The 24,284-nt window shown below is 36.1% G+C and overlaps 1 protein-coding gene across 1 annotated transcript in view; it reads left to right on the plus strand.

Annotated features, from left to right (window-relative positions):
* Positions 1-24,284, plus strand: part of PDGFC (platelet derived growth factor C) — a 123,472-nt gene that overhangs the window by 68,964 nt on the left and 30,224 nt on the right. Inside the window, exons 3-4 of the mRNA XM_083860982.1 lie at positions 2,165-2,360; positions 20,484-20,664. Coding sequence (XP_083717108.1) covers positions 2,165-2,360; positions 20,484-20,664 — 377 coding nt within the window. The remainder of the gene's footprint in view (positions 1-2,164; positions 2,361-20,483; positions 20,665-24,284) is intronic.

Raw genomic sequence — 24,284 nt, forward strand, 5'->3', positions numbered from 1 at the left:
CAACTTCAGGCTATGTTAAGTGTGTGCTGTCCTTTCCTAATAAGTGTAATACCGTGTCATATCTCTAGGTCAACTCAGGGATTTTTCCTGTCTAGTTTGACTCATTTCCAGGACTTTCTTCTGAAGATGATCTCAATTGCTCATGGTCTGCTGAAGCTCTTTACTGAAGATGCAAATAAACTGTTTTGGTCCTTGTCTTGTCCCCATTTTCCCAGTTGTCTCCTGGCTGAGATGGTGCCTTGTCTATCTCAGTCCTCATCTAAACTGATGCTTCAGAGTTTTTCAATGCTGTTTGTACAGTAATAATTCTTTTCTACTTTTTTCTTTTTTTGACAGTGAAGGGACATCAGGATGAGGGTAGGGAGGATGGTTGTTCATAGAAAGGCAGACAGCCCACAGCAGCTATGTATGTAGATTTGGAGTTCTGCAGCTGACTGCTGTAAATCTGAGTGAGCTCGTTACTGCCTTTTTAGTGTAACTTAGACTGATTTATACCTAAAATAAAGCCAGGAATTGCAAAGTCATTCCACAAAGAACAAAAACTATGGTCTCATCTTAGCCATGCACAGACAGCTGTGCTTAACACACAGCCTACTCAAAAGCAAATTTCAGACCATGTATGAACTCAGTAGAAAAATAGCCTTTTTCAATAGAAAAAGGCTAGAGTTTTGAGGTAGACTAGTACAAATTTTGTAGAACAGATAAAAAGGAGAAGAGAAATATTATCTGAAGAGAAATAACAAGCTTCATTCTCCAGTGACAGCAATTACTTGCCTTTGTAGTCATGCAAAATAATTCTTTAGTAAGAGAATAAATTCCACTGTGCAAAAGCAAATATTTGAAATGGAGCAAGTGATGTGTGTGGGAATTTGATATGTTTGTGTAACACTGTTGTATGTAAAGCAAATAGGTATTTTTCCATTACAAATGGGGGAACTTGAAGGTTCTGGAGATGCAGTTCACTAAATAAATAGATATCTCTTCATTCCTTCTCCCCTTTTTATTGACTTCTCCTTTGATATGCCTGGACTATTTACAGTCCTTACTTGCACTGCTGTTATTATCAGTGCCCTGATGATGCAAAAGAGAACACTTTTTAATATGTTGTGAAATATATCATGGTTTGTAATGCTGTTTGTCTTTTTAAAGACAAAACGTGCCACTAGGTACAGTGTCATCAGATACCACACTTTGATATGTTTATCTGAAATCGTGGTCCTTTGAATGCTTTGGAAACAGCACTCTGGTGCACTAATCTCTGGGAAAGTAATTTTTTATTATTGTTGGCTCCCATGTTTAGCATGCAGCTCTCAGCTGACAGACTGTACATTATAGAAAAATGTTTGTGACTCAGCTAACAAAAACCCAATGAAGTATCTAAATTAGGAATTCTGGTTTCATGCCTTTTTTTCTTATTACTGCATGCTGTCCTCTCTTACTGCAGTCAGTCCTGTGCAAATGTGTGTAGATGTTGGCAAGACCACACTACATTAGATATAAGCAGCCATTCTACCTAAAAGAAAATTTATCATTTTCATACCACAAGTAGAAGGCACAAGTCCAGAAGAATAGAAGGCAAAAGTTCATCAGACTTGAAATTATATTTAAATATAGATTGATTCTTTAAAAATAGCAATGCAGTGTCTGTGGCTTCTTCTCTTGCACTACATTCATTTGGCTGTCAACCTTTATATGTGGCTATATTAAGGTACAATTGCAGTGTGTATTTTTGTAGTAGACTGAAGTATGTATGTCTTGTATAAATTCAAATGAATGTTCATCAGAATGCTTCTTATAAAGAAAAGTCAGAAAAATAAGGTAAAATATCTAACTGAAAAAAAAAAAAAATGAATAGCTGAAAAGAAAGTAATATAAAATCTCCAGAATAAAATTAAAGCTGTATTTTGTTACAAAATTTATTAATAACCACCCACCTCTGAGAACTCCTGTAATTTGCTGTATGAAATATAAATCTGACAATATACAGGTGTGAGAAAAACTCTTTGTTTTATTGTTATTGTATGGACTTTTCAAGCAAAAATTCTTGCCAGATGAAGAAAAACAAACAAAACAAAAGCATCTTTATCTGTGCATACTATACTAACACTTTGGGAAAAGGAGAAGGAATGAGCATTGATGCCTCGCTTTTCTATCCTTCCTGTAGGTGTGCAGGACCCTCACCATGAGAAGATAATTACTGTGACTACTAATGGGAGTATTCACAGCCCCAAGTTTCCCAACACATACCCACGCAACACAGTGCTAGTGTGGAGATTAGTAGCACTTGATGAAAACGTATGGATACAACTTACTTTTGATGAAAGATTTGGGCTTGAGGACCCAGAAGATGACATTTGCAAGTAAGTTACTTTCCCATTCACTTACGAAATTCTGGAAGGAGGTGATTGGAGATGAAGAAAAAAAATTATTGCTTGAGTTCTGCAAAAATCGACACTTCAATGTTACTTTATTTATAAAATGTATATTTTAAAGTATTGGTTTATGATTTCTTTTATAGTACCAGTGAAGGTTTTCATGCTCACAAGCTCTGGATTGCTCCCATTTTTACTTCTGCATTCAATACCAAGGCCATATATATATTACAACACAAAAATGTGATATATTTAATCTCCCTCTCAAGTAAAAGTTTTGAAATCTGGGAAAATATTCTTGACAGAATGTTAGAATTATGAATGTTCAATTTTTACAGAGTAAATTTTGGTGAGTAAGTTACCTGAAGCAGAATTCAGGTCATGATGCAAAGTACTACACCGTTGTTTAAGACACCCCCACACACTACTCTACAATATTTTAATGGTCTTAAATTGTCAAGTTATCTATGAAAAATAGCACTTAAACTGTCCTAATTGACATTCTTCAGTGGTACTGGTTTTTTCCTTCCTTCAGTAAGTATCTGTGTGCTCAGTCACTGGCAAAGGTTTCCGTGGGACTTGTGGAGTCTCTGTTTCCTTCCGTGATTCTCAGCTGAAGGGTTTGTAATTTGGGAGAGAAACAGTCGTGACGTAACAGGCATCGGCACAGATGTAGTTCTGAATCAAGCCATGTGGCTGGTAAAGTTTTGGATGTTTTTTGAGGCAGTAGGACTGACATATACATTTCCTGTGGGAGGGTGAAAGAGGAGAGATCCTAAGCTTTTGTATCCTGTATCTGTCTGTCATTGCAGAAACACATCATAAAACGTCCTGATGTGTGAATGGTGGTACATTGTCTGGACTCTTCAGTAAATTAGGTAGCAGAAAAAATATGTCATTTAAATGGTACATTCTCTTTTGATGCATTCCTGGAGGGATACTTTATGCAAGATTTTTGTTTCAAAGTAATTTTTTTTATTTGTTTTGTTTTTCTGGTGTGTTTTTTTATTTTTGTGTACAGAATATGCACATTTGACTTGATTCTTGTTATAAGTTTTTTCTAATTAACTGTTATTCCATTGGTTTTACATCTTGTATCAACTTTTGATAACAAATTTGTATTTTTTAGAGGTTATTTTTGCACTTATCCTTGATTGGGAGAAGGTGTTTATAACAGATAAATATTTTCCTTTCATAATATTAAAGGAATTAATTACCAAGGCCATATCAGCATTATACTAATGACTAGAAACATATTTTGCTTGAATGAGTGCACTCCCTTTGCACAATAAATCTTCAAGTAAGAACTTAGCTTGCTTTTTCTTTTCTTTGCATATGGCAGAGTGAAGTGGCAAGTGAAAGAAAATCCAGGTAGGGTGACTGATTTGTCCACTTGCAAAAAGGGAAGATAAGTTAAAGTATTTTGTAATATTATAACTAGAATAGTATTTTAATTGGATTACATTATTTTAAGTAAACAATATGCTAAATACAAAAGGACTGAAAAATTAAGAAATGGCAATAAGTCACTCATATCACTCAGTTATAATTTTATCATGCTTGTATTTGTGCAGGGATACCACGAACTTGTATGGTTGCAACTCCTGACATGTGCTACTGAGAAAATACTGGGCTTTTTGGCTTGGAAGATTAAAAACAGAGTTATATTTCTCTCTGAAAAAGATTTGTATTTTTGATTTTAACTGGGATTCTTCTAGGATTCCTCTGAACTTTAATTTCAGCAAGTTCAGTAAAGGAAGAGAAAATGCACCTTGCTTGATGTAGAGGGAGTATTAATAAGCTAATAAATTGAGGAAATAACTAAAAAAAGGACAGATTAAATATGTAAAATAATTCTACACAAGTCAGGTAAGTTACTACTTACCTGAGTAATATCTCTTTATGGATTATGTCGTATTTCTTACCGCTTAGATTTCCTAATAAAATTATTTATACGTCTTCCAATACTTCCTGTAGAAAAACTAAGGGGTTTTTTATTGACTACATCCTACAGTATTTATTACTATCCTGTGTTTCTGCCATCTTAAAACACACAACTCAGTGTTGATTATGCAGAGTTCTCAATGATTTCTCCAAAAGTAAGTTTATATGACAAAGGACAGAATGAAACATTGCATGAAGTTTAATCTATTATAATTCTATGCCTTTAGCTCTGACATATGACTGAAATTAAGTAAAAACTGCAGCCAGGAAACATTAGACTTTGTATATAGTGTACAATGTGTATCAAGATATTATTTTCTCCCTTCTGTGGTGTATGAGACAACCTCATGTGTTACCTGCTGTGTTCATTTTCACAGTTTTCAGTCTCTCTACCTGTTTCTTAAGGTGCTCATTCTGGGTAATGCCAGAACTTTCTCCACCATCTCTGTAGGCTGTGGTGCCCTGTGGTGTCAGCTCATAGGGCCAATGAGAGAATATTATGGAGTATATCAGCTTAAGATAATTAGATAATTAATTTTTAAATCTCATAATAATACAAATATTGCTCATACTTTGGAGAAAAATAAAACTCAAACATATCCATTTGTATGAGTGCTTTTTGTTTAACATAGTTCTAGAACAGGAATATAATATTAGTGATAACTAAAAAATGTCATAGATGTATCCTGAAGCTATGGCAAGTTTTTTCCTGTATCTGACCTCCACACTGGGATTTCTTCAAAGTCAGTTCTGACATTTTAAGCTATTCAGTGAAATCTTTTCATCTAGAGTAAATAACACATTTTACAGATATTTTGCAGGTACCAGTCTAGCCTCTACTTCAAATATTTTCTCAAATGCAAATCAAAATGATCCTGCATGGTTGTATTGGTTTGGTTTTTTTTCCTCACTTGGTTTTTACTTGCCATTCAAATTACAGTATTTAGTAATATAGAAAATTTGCATTACAATGAATTCTGTGTTTAAGGCCAGCCCTTTGGACTCAGCCTCACTTGGAATAGTATTAATGTGCATGTTCTGCTAATTCTCAACACTCTTAAGCATGATTGCTGTATAAGTTTAAATTACGGCATTTTTAGAATAAAATTCTGGTATTTTGCCTGTGTTTAACCAGGTGATTTTTATCCTGGTTTTACAATGGTAATGTACTTGAAATTCATGCCCACGGTGTTTGCATTCCTTTAAAGATAATCAATAGAGTGGGGTTTTTTTGTTTTGGGTTTTTTTTACAATACTTTTACTTCATCTGCACTTCATCCTTCCTATGGACAAAATGTTAAGAATCCCACTGGGTCCCTTCCAGAGTGAACACAAAGTCCACCTTATTTGGAAACTAGATCCGTGCATATGTCTAGAAGAGATTTAGGTTATTTGGTTAGCAGTAGGGATATATAAATCTCTGCAATATTACAGTAATTTCAGTTTCATACACTTTGTTTGATTTCAGTTGTGAATTGCAAAAGAAAAATGTTACAAGCAAAAAAATTCCCCTTCAAACCAACCAAACAAAAAGAAGTGTCTAACTCTTGAGTGTTTTGTGCAGTACTGTTTACATGGTAGAAGTGGCAATGAATTTCTAGCAGAGGCATTGTGAATTTGGATTATGTCTGCCCTTTCTGATGAAATAAAAACACAGTTTTTCTGCTGTTGATATGGTAGCTGATATGACAAGTCATTATTTTCATGATGCTAGCCCCTCAATCCTGTTTTAATCATAAAGCCATTAGACTTCTGTGCCAGACAGCTCCTATTGCCAGGGAGCTGCCATAATTCTTGACCAACAGCTGACTTTTTCTCAGCTGTTCGTTATTGTTCAAATTTGTTGCTTTCTGTTGATATGAACATAAAGTGATATCAGCTTTATGATTAACTCCTCTGTGACAGGAAGACATAGATTCAGCTTTTTTTTCCAGCAAGAACATAGATGTTACAGTTGCCCTTGAAAGGAAGTCTGATGATGCGAATTGGTTTTTCATTAGAGCATTACAATATAAAGCAGAAATAGGAAAGGGAAAGGAAAGAATCTTTCTTCCTTCGGGAGCATGCATCAAACTTGCTCTCTCCTGTGCATGGAGTGGCTCTAGTTGTTCATCTGAGTAGTGGTTGCAGCTGTTCTTTCTAATCTTCTGGTGATTACAGTCTGACTTTTATTATATATAATAAAACACAGAAATGTGTCACAAATCCAAAGTGCAATTACTGTAGATAAGATGATAAGGATAAAATACATGAGTAAAAGGCTGTGGAAATAACTGATAGTAGAATAATAAATACCACTTTACCAACATCATCATATTAGGATGGTTACACTAATTTCCAACTCTAACTCTCTAATAATTTAAATTATCAACTGTAGTTAGTTTGTTTTGGAGGTGGAGGGAGGCTTTTAGCAGCTGCAGGTGTGAAACTGTTCATGTGCATGTATAAGTAAAGCATTAACCTATAATGTTTTGAAATAAATTTAAAAACTTGTCTACTTGATATGTGTAATTTGTAGAACTTTTTCCTGCAGAAAATTAGTTAAGCTGAAAGCAGCCACCAGTGCTAACATAGGCCAAAATCTGTGCCACTTTTTTTGCATCTTCCTGTCAAATTCAATACTTAATTTTTAATCCTGGAAATGTTCTTCCTCTGAGGATTCTTAGGATGATGCTTTATTATTCAGTGCCACATGTATTAAATTCACCACCTCCCCTTTTCATGTTTCCTTAGGCTACTTTCCTTCACTGCATATCTGTTGTGACTGAGCTATTGCCTTCCATTCATGGAACATCAAGATTCTGTTGTAGAAGCTGTAATCCAGGCTGCTTCAACAGTCATTTGTGTTCCTAATGAATGTATTGTTAGGAAATTGTTGATAAGAATTAAAGAGTTAGAAGATTTGGCTTAGTCGGACAGCACTGAAAAAGGTATATTAAAGAGAAAACATACACTGTCTTTCATCTGTGGGTATGAAGAAGGAAAATATTTGCTTAGCAATCTTTTTTCTATGTCTTTGCATAATTTCTTTCAAATGGATGCTAGACAGTGATAATTTATAGTAAACACAATAAAAAGACTAAACATTTTGTTACATAATTTTCCCAGACACCTTTCTATGTAATATGTGAGTTATTTGCACCATGTGGAGCTTTCTTTCCTGTTATTACTACAAATCTGAATGTCTAGTATGTGGAGTAAAAGATAAATGCATAACTGTGACTCAGTAAAAAAGTAAACAGAAATTTTGTTTCTGTTTTGCTTCTTTTTATGCAAGCACCTTGCAACATCAAGAGAGTGCATGCATGAAAGGATAATGTCAGCATCATTTTCTTCTATTCAAAAGAAATTCCATCCCACACCCTGCCTCCTAGGGGAAAAATAAAAAGTTTGTTTTTCTTGTATTACCTTGAGTGCATTATAGAGTCAATGCCCTATATATGTGTGAAAACCACACCAATATCAAGCATAGATTTGTGAAAGAAATATAACTCTTCACATAAAGTAAATATTACTTCTGGAGCTTTTGAGGGCAACAAGTTCCTAATCAAGGTCTAGTTCCCAAGAAAATTGTTCTCTGGGCACAACTGATGGGCTGACTTTACTATCAATGTTAAATTCTTCTCATTGACTGTGGTTACAGAGGGTGAAGTTATCTCCTGAGTAAGTGCAAAGTTCAAGTTGGCTTTGAATAACTGGATAAAGACCTTTAAGTGAACTCTATTTAAAGTGGAATTGGTGCAGACAGCGTTCACGGTGACTCATGTTGCTAAGTAGGTGGGCTGCTGGGATTCTTACTGCTTCCCCACATACTTCTGCAGTTGAAGGGGTTGCTGCTGCCATTTTTATTTGAGAATTCAGAAAAGAGTCCCCCAAAATTTTAAGGCTTCAAACTGGGAAAACCCCCAAAACACTGAGTACCAAAACCCACAGAATCTTGAAAGCAGTGATGAAAGTTACAGTGAAGACTAATCCTTAAAATTCTTTTCTTACAACTGTTGCTTTAGAATTTCAGTATGTTCAATCTTAACCACCTGGTTTTTTTTATGAGATAATCACAAATGATATGATGTCCAACATGGACAAGTGCTGGATTCTGCAACTCTGGGTGTACAGACAGGCTGAAGAATGAGATGATGGAGAGCAGTGCCATGGAAAGGGATCTGGGGATCCTGGTTGATGGCAAGTTGAATGTGAGTCATTGTGTCCTGGCACAGCCAGGGAAGGGAGGGGATTGTCCCACTCTGCTCTGCACTGGGGCAACCTCACCTTAACATTGTGTGCCATTTTGGGTAGCACAATATTAAAAAAAAAAAAAAAAAAAAATCCTTTAGTGAGTGTCCATAGTAGGGCCACAAGGATGGCAAAGGCTTTGGAGGGGAAGCTGCATGAGAAGCACCTGGGGTCATTTGGTCTGTTCAGCCTGGACAAGAGGAGATATCATTTCAGTTGCAATTTCCTCGTGAGCAGAAGAGGTGCAGGCACTGATCTCTCTCTGTGGTGACCAACCATGGTTCCCAGGGGAATGGCCTGAGGTTGTGTCAGGGCAGGTTTAGATTGGATATCAGGAAAAGGTTCTTCACCCAGAGGGTGATCAGGCACTGGAACAGCTCCCCAGGGAAGTGGTCACAGCACCAAGCCTGACAGAGCTCAAGAAGCATTTGGACAATGCTCTTGGGCACGTCGTGATTCTTGGGGATGGTCCTGTGCAGGGTCAGGGGTCAGACTCAATGATCTTTGTGGGTCCCTTCCAACTCAGAATATTCTTTAATTTTGAGAAATTAGACATATGAGTGGGCTGAGCTCTCTTTAGTTGACTCTACATATCAGTGATACTGAAGTGTCTCATAACTGACTGTAACTTCTGCAAAAATGAAATCATAAATGAGTTAAAATTTATTATTGCTCTGTTCTGTGACTCAGATCCATTTGGAAAGAAATTGCTGTAAAGGGTTATAAAAAGCATATGAACTCTCAGTCCTCAATACAAAATATTTAATTTTTTCCCAACAGTAAATAGCTTGTTAATAATTTTTATTCAAAGTCTGAAAGGGGGACATATAATTTAAATGGTTGGGATGAGTACTAGCATTCAATTGCCTTGGTCTAATTGAAATACTGATGGCAGAGAATTAGTATGAAGTACCTAATTTAATCCGAAGTCCATTGATGTTTTATCAGTGGGAGAAAGGTGGCATTTTAGGAACAGTGTGTAGAAAATTATATACAACTTGTGTTAACACAGGCTGATGGAGTCATTTCTTCTGATGTTTGCGGAGTGTTCTTTTTATGGTTTTGATTTTTATTTGTTCAATCCATTTGCAAGACAACTAAAAAATAGTGCCAGTACAAGAGAGATTTGGATGCTAAATGGATAAATGGAGGATAAGAGTATGGGGCGGGGTCAAAATTTTTAAGAAGTTATATTGATTCAGGTACAAAGTCCTCTGATTATCTAAATATATATATATATATATAAAGAAAATAGTTTTATAGTACAAAGGTTATTTCTCTCATGTGAGTTAAAATGAATATCATTTCAATTTAATGAATAGAATTCTAATGAAGAATCCAACAGACTTATGCTTCTTGCTTTCTTAGTATTAAAAAAAAAAAAAAAAAAGAAAAAAGCCTGTTTTTTTCATAAAAAGAAATATCTGGATCAATTTGTTTTCTATCCTGATATCATTGAACAAAACTATAGTGGGATATTTTTTAGGAATTTTTTTGTTGGGTTTTTGTGGTTTGGTTTATTTGGGTTTTTTTTAGAAAAATCTTCCTTTTGGATATTGCATGATTCCAGAAAAAACATTCCACATAATTTGAACATTAACTCATCTTTCAGCTGGTCTCATCCTTTTGGTTTAGCTACTGTCCACTGTTTAGAGTGTCGCAGAAGTATGTGGTGTATCCAGGAATACATCCTTTCTTTTGGGTTCTCTACTGCTTATTGAAAGTTGTTTAATACTATTCTCATGATAAGAGATTTATAAGTGTGACAAAGGAAATACTGCAGGCAATAGAAGATGATAAAAACATGTATCTCCTAGGCTTCAAGAAGAGTAAACTCTTCCATTGTACAGAAAGGGCTTAAAGCTGGAAAATTGTATTCTCTAAGCAAATCAGAATGAAACATTAGAAAGGAAAACTGAAGGAGACGCTACTCTGAGCAGACTGGGAGGACAGCAGAGCACAGGTGACGTGATCAGAAGGGCACGCTGCACAAACCTACTGCATTCCTACCCACCCACTCTTCCCTCAATTTCAGTAAATGCAGCATTCATCTTTAGTATCCACTGTTGCTAGAGGACACTCTAATAGATATTATTTTGGAAGTAATTTGACACCTGTTTTCACACCCCAGATGACTGTGTAGAAAAGTGATTGCTGATAAGTGGCAGTTGACATAATCCCTTACTCCTTTTTCAAACCAGAGTCCACAGTCATTGACTTTAAAAAAAATTTAGGCTCCTTAAAATTTCTTTCTTGTCCTCTTAATCTCAGGCAAGCTGTTTGAATAAAGTAAACTGTGTCCCCACTATCAAAATATTTTTGTAAAGGGTCCTAATCCTAATTTATTGCTTCTAAAATTGCTTTGTGTTACTGTAGTTGGCAGTGTTTCTAATGGTGAAAGTTATTCAAAGTTGTTTTCTTTGAATGTGAATGTAGAACTGCTGGGTCTTGCTTCTTTCTAGGGTGCTCTGGGAACAGTTGTTGTTAATGGAGTTCTCCTGCTTGCACTCTACACTTATTAAAATCGAGAAATAGATCTCTACTTTCAGGGGCAGAAAAACATACTGTAGGCCATCACCACTTGAGCTCAGGGACACAGACAGATCCTGTAGCCACCGGTAGTTTCTGATGTGGCTCAGTTTATCTCATGATGTCAAGAAAAATGCAATTTGCAGAGTCAGGCCCTAAAGTCATAATTGCAAGTTACCCCATGCAATGTCTAAATATGCCAGTTTAAGTATAGCATACACTCCCTTCCTGTTGTTTTCTGATTACTGAAAGTCTAAGTACAGTTATGATGTTACATTCACCATCAGGTATATAAGCAGGATTAAACAGGAAGAGCAGACATTCCAATTGTCCTGTGCCTAGAAGGAGTCTATTTCTTCACCTATTGTGCAGCTTTTCCTTTTTACCTTTCTCCACTTGTCCTCTCCTTTCTTCTCTCCCTCTCACTAAACACTGTCCTTGCTTTCTTGAGTGTATCATCAACATTTTAACAAAGTATGTTTCTCACATGCAATTCTAGTCAGACGGTATTAGCAGCAAATATTTTCAGTCAGACAAGTCAGACAATCCAGTCTTGTACTTAATGCTGCTCCATTAGGATAAAGTAGAAGTAAAATGTAATGCAATTTACATCAATCTGATCATCAGAACAACTGAGAAGATGCATGTGCATCGGAAACTGCAGAAAGAAAGATGCCTTATTATAAAAAATATTAGGTGGTCATGTGGGAGCATCATAGGGGTTTTGTAAGGTAAAATTATAAGATCGTGTCATTTTCTGAAAGTAGCGTGTGAAGCTGTAGCTTCAATTATTAAGACATCTCTTCCAACTGGCCTTTGATTCATAAACTGTGGCTGGACTAAAAATAGGTTTGCATAATTTTATGACCATCAATTTATAACTAGTAAAATGGAAGTGAGAGAAAACTTCTTTCACTCCTTAGGTGAAAAGCAATCTCTTGCTAGGGTTTTGTCTGGTTCATTCAGACTGCTCTGTTACATTAAAAGGTTTTTTCACTTCTGTCTGAGTAGCAATTACTAGCCTGTCCTGAAGCAGAATATCAGACTTTGTGACTGGTCTGTCCTGGGTTGGTAAATTCTATGTGCAGGTGTAGCTACCAAGAGGCCACATGTTATTGTATTGCTGAGCTAAAGAAAATAAAGGTGTTTTCATTTAAATAAACATAGATAGAGCCCCAGTCTCCCCTGAAGTAGGCAAGAGCAGGGGAAGGGATCATGAGAAACTTACCCAGGCGTGTAATAGTGTTCTAATATCAGAGGCTGCTTGAGGGGAGGGGAAGCAGCCTGCACTGCCCTGGCAGAATCTTCACATTACTAAAAGTGTCCCTTATGGTCCTTATAATTTGGGGTTTTTTTCACCCAAAAGTGTACTGTTGAATATTGTAAGGAAATTGCTTAGCCAGTAGTTTGCACATCATTGACTGGAGCCTTTGCTGCATTCCAGGATTTATATCCTGGAATATCTTGGAGAGTGCATAAAGAAGAAATTACTCTTTGGGACACTAGAATAATATTTCTAATGCTGCTTGAAAACCTATGGTAAAAAATGTCTTTGTGGATTCACAGAAGCTGGAACAGATACATTGACCACTGTCTACAGTGTGAGTAGAGGAAGAAATTTTATAGTGGATTAGAAATAGTGCTTTACAGCCTTGGCTGTAAATATGACCTCAGAAGTCCATTAGAATTTTGTTTTTCTACAAAATGTTGATCTGTCCGGTAGGAACATGTGATTTATTATGATCATTGTAATTCCCAAGATAAAATGTACCAGACTTTACAGAGGATCCTGGGGAAAAGTTGGTAAGGCATTTATTTCTCCAAAATCTGGAATGTGTAGTACTGTGCAGTGCAGGACACTTAGTAAGCTGATTCACTCTATGAGGAGAGACAGCAGCTGCATCTTTATGAAGGCAAAAGTCCTTTGGGGACTGTAGTGTCCAGTGCAGCAGGACCCTGAACTTTGGTGGTCATTTCCACACAATGTTTTATTGTAAGATAATAATAATAATAATACAGGTTATACCTTGTACAGCAGAAGACAGGGACAAATAACAGGAGTGCTACTGCGCAAAACAGTAAGAATACATGGCCCTGTTACCATTTTTTGTTATGTATGTTTATATACTTTAACTAGTAACTTTTGCAGAATACTAAAGAGATCTGTGGTCCATATATGCAGTGAGTAGCACAAAATAGAGAATCGGAAGTGAAACAGTACAGGAAAATGTTTCATGTAGATGTTACCCATTTTTTAGTCCTTGAAAGAGAACTTTTCCAAGTAACTTCTAATTTTGTGGAAAATCTTTTTTATTTACTGTATTTTATATGACTACAGGAGAATCTGTGTTCAGATAGGAAAAAGGTAAATGTAGTGTATTATCTGTGAGTGTTAGAAATCTTTTGAGCCCTCATCTACACAGAACTTCATTCTTTGTATTTAAAGATAAAGGCCAAAGTAACTACATGAACTGGGACATCATTTGCAGACTTATTTGTATGTGTACATTTTTTTCAAGTTCACTCTTTTTCCCAAATTCCTAAATTCTTATATATAGTAGTAGTATAGAATGGCATGAAATGTCTTCCACATTTTTGGTTTATATGTCTGTTCTACTCATAATGTGCCATTTTTGGACCAAATTTAATCTGTATTTTTAAAAAAGCTAAACTTATTTTTTATTCTGACTGGCACTGGGAATACTGTCATTCTGTAATATAATGAGCATAAGTATTGGTAGCTTGTAAGACATTTGGCAATTGGTGTTTTAAAAAGAAGAGTTAGGGAAACATCTTTCCTTACCTCCAATTCTGATCTGCAAGATTATATTGTCTGTTCCTATAAGATTCTTATTCAAGTGCTTGAAATGCTGTATCTATAGAAGTTGTATGGGTGTAAATTAGTTTGTAGCAGAGACTGAATTCTGTGGTTCTGCATTCCTGAAATTACTTGTTTATGTGCTCAATCAGTATCAGTAGTTTAATACATGCTTAAATAGTTGAAAGCTTGCTGTCTGAACATAGAATTATTTTTGTTTCAGAAGCTGAAGTACATTTACCAGTGTATCTAGTTTGCAATTACTCATTCTTGTCCCTTTGTCCCTACAAGGCAGATGTCACTTTCAGGGGCTGTGGGAAGGATATTCCTGTGCTTGTGGTTGAGACACAAAAGTGTTTCTCGGTGCACCTCGACACCAGTCATAAGGATTTATTTCCTGGATAAAGTTGTGTGCCAACTTCCTAGTAATCAGGGAAATGTTTTCAGCAATACACAGCTTATTAACTGGCACTGAAGTAAACTTTTGATACAAATGGGAGTTTTGGGGAAAAGAGACACATTTCTTTGGGCTTCTTATTTTTGCATTCAGTGCCAAAATGCATTCACCAAGGGACGAAAGCCTCTTTGCAAAACATGTACGTCTCACCTTCGCATGATCCACAGAAAATGGAAATATATTTTCTGGTGGACTGAAGTGTGGTAATGCAGCACGTAATTTCTCCAAATCAAACAAGTGCATAGTTTTCATGAAAAAGGTTTGCATGTTTGAAGATTAGAATTTGGGGGTTTGAACTCTGTCTTGTTTTTCCTTTCAACTTGTAGTGTGGTAAGTGTATATTTATGATTGAAATGGCTTACAGTGAATGAAAGGGAAGAGAATTGAAATCTAAGGATTAAACTTTTTTTTCCCATGTATCCTACATAACAAGGTAGAAACACCAAGAGAGCTGTGCGGTTGTGTTAGAAGCCTCAGGCTGTTATTAATCAGTGTGAGAAAAGATTAAACAGGGAGAACCATGGCAACCATGTAACATTTGTGAATGAATCTGTGTTTCCATAAGGCAGTTCCTAATGTGCAGTACTGTGTATTCTAAAATAGATGTATTCAAAGTAGGTTGGCGCAGAAACTACAATCCATATTTGGGGAATGGCAGTTAGAAATGTTCTCTGTTTATACCTTGAGTATCTATATTTCATGGAAAATGTGGACACGGCAGGATACTTGGGCGCTTCATGCTCATTCACTGGCTGGAAGTGATGTCTACTGCTAGAAGTGATGTTTGTATATAATTAAACATAATTTTCTGAGTACAAAAACTGACCTCATCAGTTATTTATTTGGATTATATCTGGGTTTGTTGTTTCTTTCCAGTGACTGTTATGACACAGTGTGTATAAGATCAGCAAATACAGAAACTACTATGGAAATTTACTTCACATCAAATCACTGATGTTCCATCTTTTCTGTGTTTGTATGTTAATACATCAAGCATGATGATTTCATGACAGAAATCATAGAACGTAAGTCTTTTCTCAGTTGTTGGATGATCTGTAACGATACCCAAAAGAGTTTCCTCCTGCAGGGGAAGACACTGCCAAATCCTCCTAAAGAGGGTGAGTCTTAGGGGTAAATTAACCATATTGTGAGCTCAAGAACTGCAGTTGAATGACTCTGGGTAACTTTGTTTGGAAAATCATATTGGAAAGACAAAATCCAGAGGGAATATTATAAATAATTAAAATTTTATATTGGCTAGTTTTTGAAAAAATGTTTTCTTTCAGTATCCTGACTTTACTGTCACCCCAAGTAGCCCCAGTTAAATATTTCTGATCATGTTGAGCAGAATAATCTTTACTGGACTTTTACCCTGTATGGAGTATTTGCTGGTGCTGTCGCAGAGCCACCATTTCAGTCAAGGTGCAATCTCCCTTCTGTACCTCCAGGAAATCTGCTTTCTGGGTTCTTTTCTCTGCTGCCTACCTGGCAATTGACATTATTCATTGGTAACTTTAACTGATGTGCTCTGCTAATGGTTTTCAATTCCAGGAATCTTGTATCTACTGTGCTAAATGGGGAACTGGACTGAATGGGCCAGTCTGACATTCGTATAGACATTTCTGTCCAGCAACAAATGCAGAAGAGTATGGTATAAATTAATGCATTTGAAAGGCAATGGAATTAACTAAACAGCTCCTCTGAAGCTTGCAAAATTGGGCAATAGGTGGTTGTGCTGGCTGACCTGGTTACATTGTAAAGTAAAATAATAATACCTGAGTTAAAATTTGATCTTACATAAAATGAAAAGTAGTGCACAAATACTTGCAGTTTCATAATTACCGATGACTTAAATTTTGTGTCATTTTGTTTTCTATCTCGCATGATGTATATTTTGTGTCTGTGCCTTTGTCTTTGAGGGAGACTTAATTTTGTCTCAGTGAGAGGGGCGGTATTGGTAGTAAAAAAGAGAGTTCTCCACCTGTTGGATGAATGATGGCGTATGCTTTTCTTTTTACAACTGTATTGCTATGTCCGTAGGCTTGTTGCTTGCCTGAAATACTTTTTTTTTTTCTCTAATCCAGCATTGTCACTCTGTCCTTTTCTTTCTCCTCCCATTTTCCCTCTGCCTTTTGTAATAAATTCTGCATTCCTCTTGTCCTATCATACTTCTTTGCTGTATATTGGCATGCAGGGAATAAAAAAGCTGCTGTTATATACCATGGATTTGAGTGCCTTTGTCATGCTCCAGTGTTCCCTTTTCCACTCAGATGAATATGAATCTGCCAACCTTTGAAAAAAATGTCGTTGAGTTAAATGTTTGGCCTTCGTTTCCTCTATAGGCAAATATGTTTATTTTACAAGGAGCAATATTATTACTTACAGATGTGATTTGAAAGTGATCTAAGAAGTGAAGACTATGTAAGGTATCACCAGTACCTCACACTTTTGTCTATACAAAAGCATGGTTATGTGAATGATGGAAACCAAGACTTTTTCCATAGGAAATATAAATATTTTAATAGCAGAAATTAAAAATACTTCAAATAGAGGTGGAAGAGGGAAGTAAAGTTTCCTTTAGAATGATGATGCTAAAATTCTGATTAGTAAAATTTCAAAGTTAAATTTTCATGATGACAGCTTTTGGTAATTTCCAGTGCTTCCAAAATTGAAGCTGTCCAAACCATTTCAGTGCTATTTTACAACAGTTTTTCTGGTGAGCTGCCAGAGGACCTTGGAGGTTTTGGGTCTGCAGGTGAGTGTGCAGTGCCAACACCAGAAAACCCTCAGAATTCTATGTGCTTTAAAACAAGTTGGAATAGAAATATTACACTGCCCCACAAAAGACTGTAAAAAAATTCAGTAGGGATTCTTAACAACTTCTTATTTTTTCCACTATAAAAAATATACATGTTTTTATCAAAGGGAAGGAAGAATAAATTTCACAAACTGTTTTAATGGGCTTTCTAGATTTGTCAAGCATGTATCTGTATACAGATGGAAAAGTCCAACACCACTGATATGACAAGGGGTTTTACCTGGTGGATTTTTGCTTCTTATATTTTTTGATCTATTTGTGGAATTCTGGCAGCAGAGGAAAGCCATAGAAAGGTCACAAAGCTTCAAGCCAAGATAAACAGCCTGTCAGAATATGTTTAGGAAATGACAGTATAAACCACAGAAAAACATATAGAAAGGAGAGGAAAACATATACCCTTGGAAAATACATTTCCTGGTTGGAAAGCTATTGAAGCTTTGAGCTGCTTATGTTGCTTCCTTGCTCCTTTCCAGTAAATTGTCTTTGTTCAGGTTGTTAATTCAATCCATGTTCACAGGCACCCAGGCCTTAGGGGAGGGGGGTGGATCTTCTGCAGCAGGTACAACAGGAGGCATTAAGGGCATCATGCCTAAAGGCCAGAGCATCCTTAGTCCCAGGAAAGGAGATTGGACTGCCTTTTTGGCGTACATTTTACTTAGTAATATTTAAAAAATATTACAGATACAGCACCAGAGCATTTCTTTAATCATTTTCAAAGAGGCTTGTGCTTGCTCCTTTGCACACTGCAAAGAAAAGAAGGCTTCTGCATTGGTAAGTTCAACATGCATCATTTAAACATTTTTTTTACTCCATTGCAGCTGTAAAATGGCATCTCAGATCTTGGTTATTTATCCTAGTTTTCTTGTGTTTCAAGTACTAGCTTTGCTTGACCAGGAAATAATTTTCCATGGCTCTGCTATTGTCCCTGCTGCTCCTTAGCCCTGTGACATCAGCTGCAAAATTATGTACCACAATAATGTAAATGCTAAAGCATCTGAACAACTTTGTTTTGTTATTCTTACATAAAGTTCAGACATCAGTCCAGGTGTGTGATGAGAGGAATTTTAGTCACACAGAAGGCTTTTTGACAGGCTCTTGTAGCACATTTAGCCTAGATAACTGACAGGGATAAACTCATTGGCTAAAAATGTCATTATCCAAGCTGAATTTTATTTGGTTTTTCAGAATATTTATTTTCCTCAAGTTTACTTGTCCCCTAGTGGAGTTAATCAGCTTTTATTTGAAAGGTCTAGGATTTAAACTGTGGAATTTGAAGTTCTCTTTTACTTCAGGTGTACCAGAAGACCAAAGGGTACAATAAAAAGTACTGCAAGTTAGGTAGAGGCACTAAGCCCCCTGACTCCTCTCAACATCTTAAACCTAAGTCAATAAATGTAAATATTAGCTTATTTCACTCTTTAAAAATAAGTAATTATTTCATATTTTTAACTGAAAAATAATGAAGGTTATCTCTAGAAATTTCACAGGCTGATCTTGAAAAGAAAAAAAGCACAGTGGTCCAAATAAACTTGATAAATGTGGTTGAGCCCTGGGGCCTTAGTGCAATTAGTGTACACATTGCCTTTGTAATAAGTTGTATACCTGATCATAAAGTAAAAACACTGGTGGATCTGTTAAAGGAATTTAGTTTGTGTTTGGGGGAAAAAAGATAATGATAAAGTAATTAGTATCATAAGTTCAACAAAGATTTAAAACTGTGCTACATGGCAGTAATGGATTTTGAACACAGTTAATGAGCATATTCATTGCATTCATTTTTAATTAAGTGGAAAAAATAGTGGTCCTTTAACTGGAGATAATAAATGTGCAAGTCAGTCTTGCACAAACATGCAACACAAGAATTTATTGCCTGCTGTCTAACTAGGGAACTGGGAATCATTATAAAGATTAGATTTACTGAAAAAAAATCCAGAAAAAAGCTTTAGTAGAAAATGTTTATGAGGTAATAATTTTCACATTAAATATAGTTTGGCATAATTGGTAGAGTGTGTGTGTGTGCATGTTTTTTAAAATATGAGCCTTTGCTATCATCAGAGGTAGGACTGTTTGTACCCTTGAAAAGGACTCTGCTATTTACAAATTTAGATTTATGTGAGATGTATTTAATATATGACTGCTCGTGCAGGAGAACATAAAAATATTACAAACCTCAAAACTTTCTTAGAGGTTTGTTATGCTCATACTTAGGATACAAATTGTGGTTTAAAAAAAAAAAAAAAAAAAGCCTTGGCTCAGGAAGCTGCAGCTGAAAACAGCCGAGTGCTTGCCCTGGTTTAACCAGCACACACTCACCTTCCCAAACCACCGGGCTGTGCTGCCACTGGGGCTCTGGGGGATTCAGGAGCTGAAGCAGGGAAAATGCAGCTGAAATGCTCAGTGTTTATGCTGTCAGTGGGCGGCTGGGGAACTGACATGAAGCAGGTTAAAGCACTGAAACCAGATGTACCTTCTAGAGCAGTGGCTTTCTGTGTTTTTATGACTTCGGAACCCCCTAAACATTTCCAGTGGAAATGAGGACCTTTGTGTGCCATACTGAAGCTTATTGATGATTGACTGGCATGTCTTAGTTACCTTTCATGGATGTGGTTGAAGTTGTTCACTGATCCCCAGGGATACCCAGACAGCATGTTAAAAGCAATGGAACTAAATCAAACTTAATATGTTTCATTCTCTCGAAATTCCCTACCCATATGTCTCTTGTCAACACTTCCACAATACCAGGTTCTTTCTGACATGCAGTGAGGTCGTGAGGTCTACGTCTTTGCTCAACAAATGTCTTGTTGGGATATGCAGAAACTCCTTCCAAGTTTTTTCCCTAAGCCTTAACTTAACCTTTAGGAAGTTATTCACCTCTGGTATTCCAGGAAAGAAAGTTTTCATTACTAAAAAGCCTCCAAACTTTCACTGGTGGCATGCAGTGTATGGCTGGTGACATTGCAGCACAAATTACTGTGCCACTCAGGCAATTATGGTCTTTTTTTTTTTTTTTTTCTGAATTTATTCTGCTCTGTTACACATGTAGTAATTGCTTTCTGTACAAGAAGCAAAACCATACACTTGGGTCTCTTCAAAATGCTAACTCTGCTTTTATTTTTTTAACCTCACTGCATGATTTTATTATGTATGTAAGTCAGTAGCAACTTGGGAGCTAAGTTTGAAATAGCTGGCTTTGGCTGCATACTTTTAGCATTTAAAAAAATAAAAAATTGCAGAGTCAGTTTATTGGTTAAATTAGGAAGCTAATAGAATTTTTTATCAGTAAATAAACATTGTATTTTCTTTTCTGCTCAGGTATGACTTTGTAGAAGTTGAAGAGCCCAGCGATGGCACTGTTTTAGGGCGCTGGTGTGGCTCCAGTACTGTGCCAAGCAGACAAATCTCCAAAGGAAACCAGATCAGAATAAGATTCGTGTCTGATGAATATTTTCCTTCTGAACCTGGATTCTGCATCCATTATACACTTCTTATGCCAGTAAGTAACATGTTTCAGATCAAAACATTTCATGATACAAAATCTTTGGGGTGATAGCTCAAAAGAATCTTTTAATAGGTTAAGATTAATTACTGTTTATTTCTTAATAATAATAGTGTGCAATCTGTCTTCCTGAATTGTACATTTTGTTTCTGCTTTTTAACTGAGTGTTCCTGTGGTTCTTTTTGGATGGCTTGGGACTAGGAAGTTGTGGGCTTGGTTGTTTGTGTGGAAAATTCAGTAAAATGTTTACGTTCCTAATACTGTAGTGTGGAAAAAAAAAGAATTGCAGCTTTGAGAAAAAGACAGATCAGTTTATGAATCAGCAGTGTGATGTTGAAAGAGGATTTCAAAGTCACAAAAAAGAAACTGAAGAGATTAGTGGTTTTATTAGTCAGCTGCTATTAGACATACTCAACCAGATGATTATACCTAGTTCCCAAACAGAAAATTTCTTATGATTCCAGATAGTTTTATTATAAAAACAAAGCAGACAATTAATAATATTCATTTTTCACTGTGTTTTCTTTGTAAACTGTACTTTAGGCTTCTCTTGAATGTTGCTTAGAGCTTTTAAGTCACAGGTATTAAACTTAGTCATTGTCTAAAATATGACTAATTTCACCGTCACCAGTTTTCTGTTACTGTTTTCATGAAATGAAAAATCTTTGATAGCAAAAAAATGTTTACAGAATTTTAAGGATGAGATAATGTCCTGAAATATTAAAATGGAGGGAAACAGGAGCTGACTTGTTTTAAAATAGGTACTCCATGTTTAAAGAGAATAAGGAGTATTTTTTGATAAATTGCTCATAATTCACTCTGAATCTCCTAAGTAGTCTCGTGGTCTGTGGTATTTGGTTGGTGGAAAATACCTCCAAGCTCAATAAAAATTTGATCAAAAGAATCCATGTTGTAACCCCACTGACGTGCTTCACTCAGAATGCACTTGGCTGGCTTTATTTTTCTGCTATTTTTGCTCCTTCCGCCAACTGGCAGAATTTCAGTTATTGAAAAGGATATATTTAGCATGCTGATGATGGTGTCAGTGTAGTGTAGTGGGGATGGGATGTTTGTGTGTATATATATGTTTATGTGTGCTGTTTTCTTATAAATATTTTTAACTACTTATGCCTAAGGAAGAACTACTTCTAAAGGGACTAAAGGTTTGATCTGCATCTTTGGCTCTTTTATGAGTTCGAATAACTTTTGTTAGTAGAATACTATGACCCGATAATGGTAAACTTTAAAATTAAATAAAATGTCAGTCTCCAAACTTGAAATAAGGCCAGGTTTAAACTTCAGTACACCCGAGGGCAGAATGTAATAAGTATGTTTACTTTTAGAAAATGGTAAAAGAAAATCACTAAATGCATGTATTTGTGGGGCTGGTGCCAAATTTCGTTGTCACAGCTCTAGTATTACACCCTACCTGCTGTGTATCTCTGTAACTTATGTATGATCCCATTGCTGTGGAATTGATTAAACAAAGGCACCTGAAAATAGGCATATATGTATCATTATTTTTGTGTCATTCTGTACAAATGGAGTGAGTTTATTCCTTAATATATGATGGGCGAAACTGCTTAGAAAATTTGAATTACCAACACTCACAAAACAATGGTTTAATGCTCAAAATAGTTGCACCTAATACATGCAAGGAACAAGAGCAGCCCACATGCTGCCTTAAGAATTTGGAATGAGCCCCAAAATGTGCAGTATACTAACTGCTTATCAGTTAATTTCTAAATCTCCCTCTAAAAGAGCTGTGATCTTTTTCAACAAAAAATAGTTCCTAATAGTCATGCAGAATACAATTACACATTTCAGACAGCAGATTGTAAATTAAATAGATATTGTTTAGTTTCAGGATTAAACTAAACAGCTTCTTGTACCCAAAGCAATTGAAAACCAATGCCAAAAACAAGTATTTTGCTTTACTACTATAAAGTTATCTTATCCAGCTTTTCAAGAGAAAATAAAATTTACAGCCCTCTCCCACGTCCCCAGAAAAATAAGTCAGCTATAGGAATGATCTTAAATTTTAAATAATTCTTGAAAAATCATAACTGATTCACTAACAAATTCAGTTCAATGAATTGTATTGGAGTCCAGGGCACCCCTCTGGGCATCCTGGGAAGGTCACAGACCTTGATAGAGAGGCCTGGGACCCAAGAAAGAGGGTCTGGGGTCTGTGCAGGGGGGTTTGCCTGGCACAGAGCCCAGGAAGACACAGGCTTTGATTTTAGTCCATGTGAAAAACTTCCAACACAGGGAAGAATTACAAGTCACAAATGTGTAACAGTAGTGTAGTTTATCACCAGGTGGAAGATTTTGTAGTTTTGGGTTTTTAGAATGTAGGTGCAAGGGGACAAGATAGAGGAATTAGGGTGGAACCCTGCGTTCTTCTTCTTCTTCTTCTCCCTTGGCATCCATCTTCTGCAGTGACGTGGGCACAAAGTAGTTTGATAGGATTGAGTCGAAGTAGAAATGACCCTTCTAGAATAGATACTAGGCATTGGTATGAAATTGTAAATAACAGCCACGTGTAGTTATCTGAATAAAAGAAGAGCTACCTCCCATCACGGGGGGGAGTCACATCGTGCCCGAGCTGCTGTGAACACCTTGGCCAGGCACAAAGAACTTGTAAGATAAAAAATAATAAACAACGCGAGAAACCAAGAAAACCAAGACCTTGAGACTCCATTTCATTCTTGTGCCGAGCACAGACTCAAAGCCTTCAGAGGTCAGAGGAAAAAAGACCCACCAGAACCACTAGCCTGGAATCTTGGGTGAGAGAAAGCTAAACCTGAGAAATTGGTCCTAAACAGTTAATTCCTTTTCCTCTTTTTTTTTTTTTTTTTTTTGACAAGTAATGGGGAGGGGGAGATGCCTGGTAGACTACCAGTGAGAGATTGTTTGGGGAGAAATGAAGCAAAACTGAAATAAAACAGTGCAAGCTTGTTTCTGTATTTGAAGACCACACACAGAGAGGGGCACCGGACACATTTTCAGGTCTTTTAAAGAGCAAGAGAAATGGCTTTGTTTACATCTGCTGTAATTTATCGTGTGTATATATGTATACGTGTATATATATATATATATATATATAATTTTTTTAGGTTTTTTCTTTTTTTTTTTACTTTATGTATTATATTTCAAACCAACTTTTCACGTGATAAGTAGCAGGAAAATGGCTATTGATCTCATTACTTTATTTCTAGGATTTAGTCACTCTAAAGAAAGGACTCACAGCCATTCCGATGTCAGCGGATGCAACATCGTTTTCTAGAAGGGTTTGATACGGGATTGGAAGACACTGCATAAACGCAGTGCACATACTGTATCCAAGCAGAATGTTTCCCAAGAAAAAATGACTCTTGTCTTCAGATTCTAACTAATTACAGCTTAATAACTTGAATTTCTTTCATTTTAAGTTGAGTACCATGGCTGCATCTGGAACTTTCTATAATTCTGCTGTTATTCCCACTTTCTTTCCTCTATTTTATAGTTAGAAGTTCATTTTATCTGCAATACCAAGAAGTGGATGCAAGTGTTGAAAAAGATTATTCCTATTAAGCAAACATTGTTTGTGTTATTCCAAAATGATTATGCTCCTT

Source organism: Zosterops lateralis (genome assembly GCF_965231275.1).
Source record: "Zosterops lateralis genome assembly, chromosome: 5".
NCBI classification, from domain to species: domain Eukaryota; kingdom Metazoa; phylum Chordata; class Aves; order Passeriformes; family Zosteropidae; genus Zosterops; species Zosterops lateralis.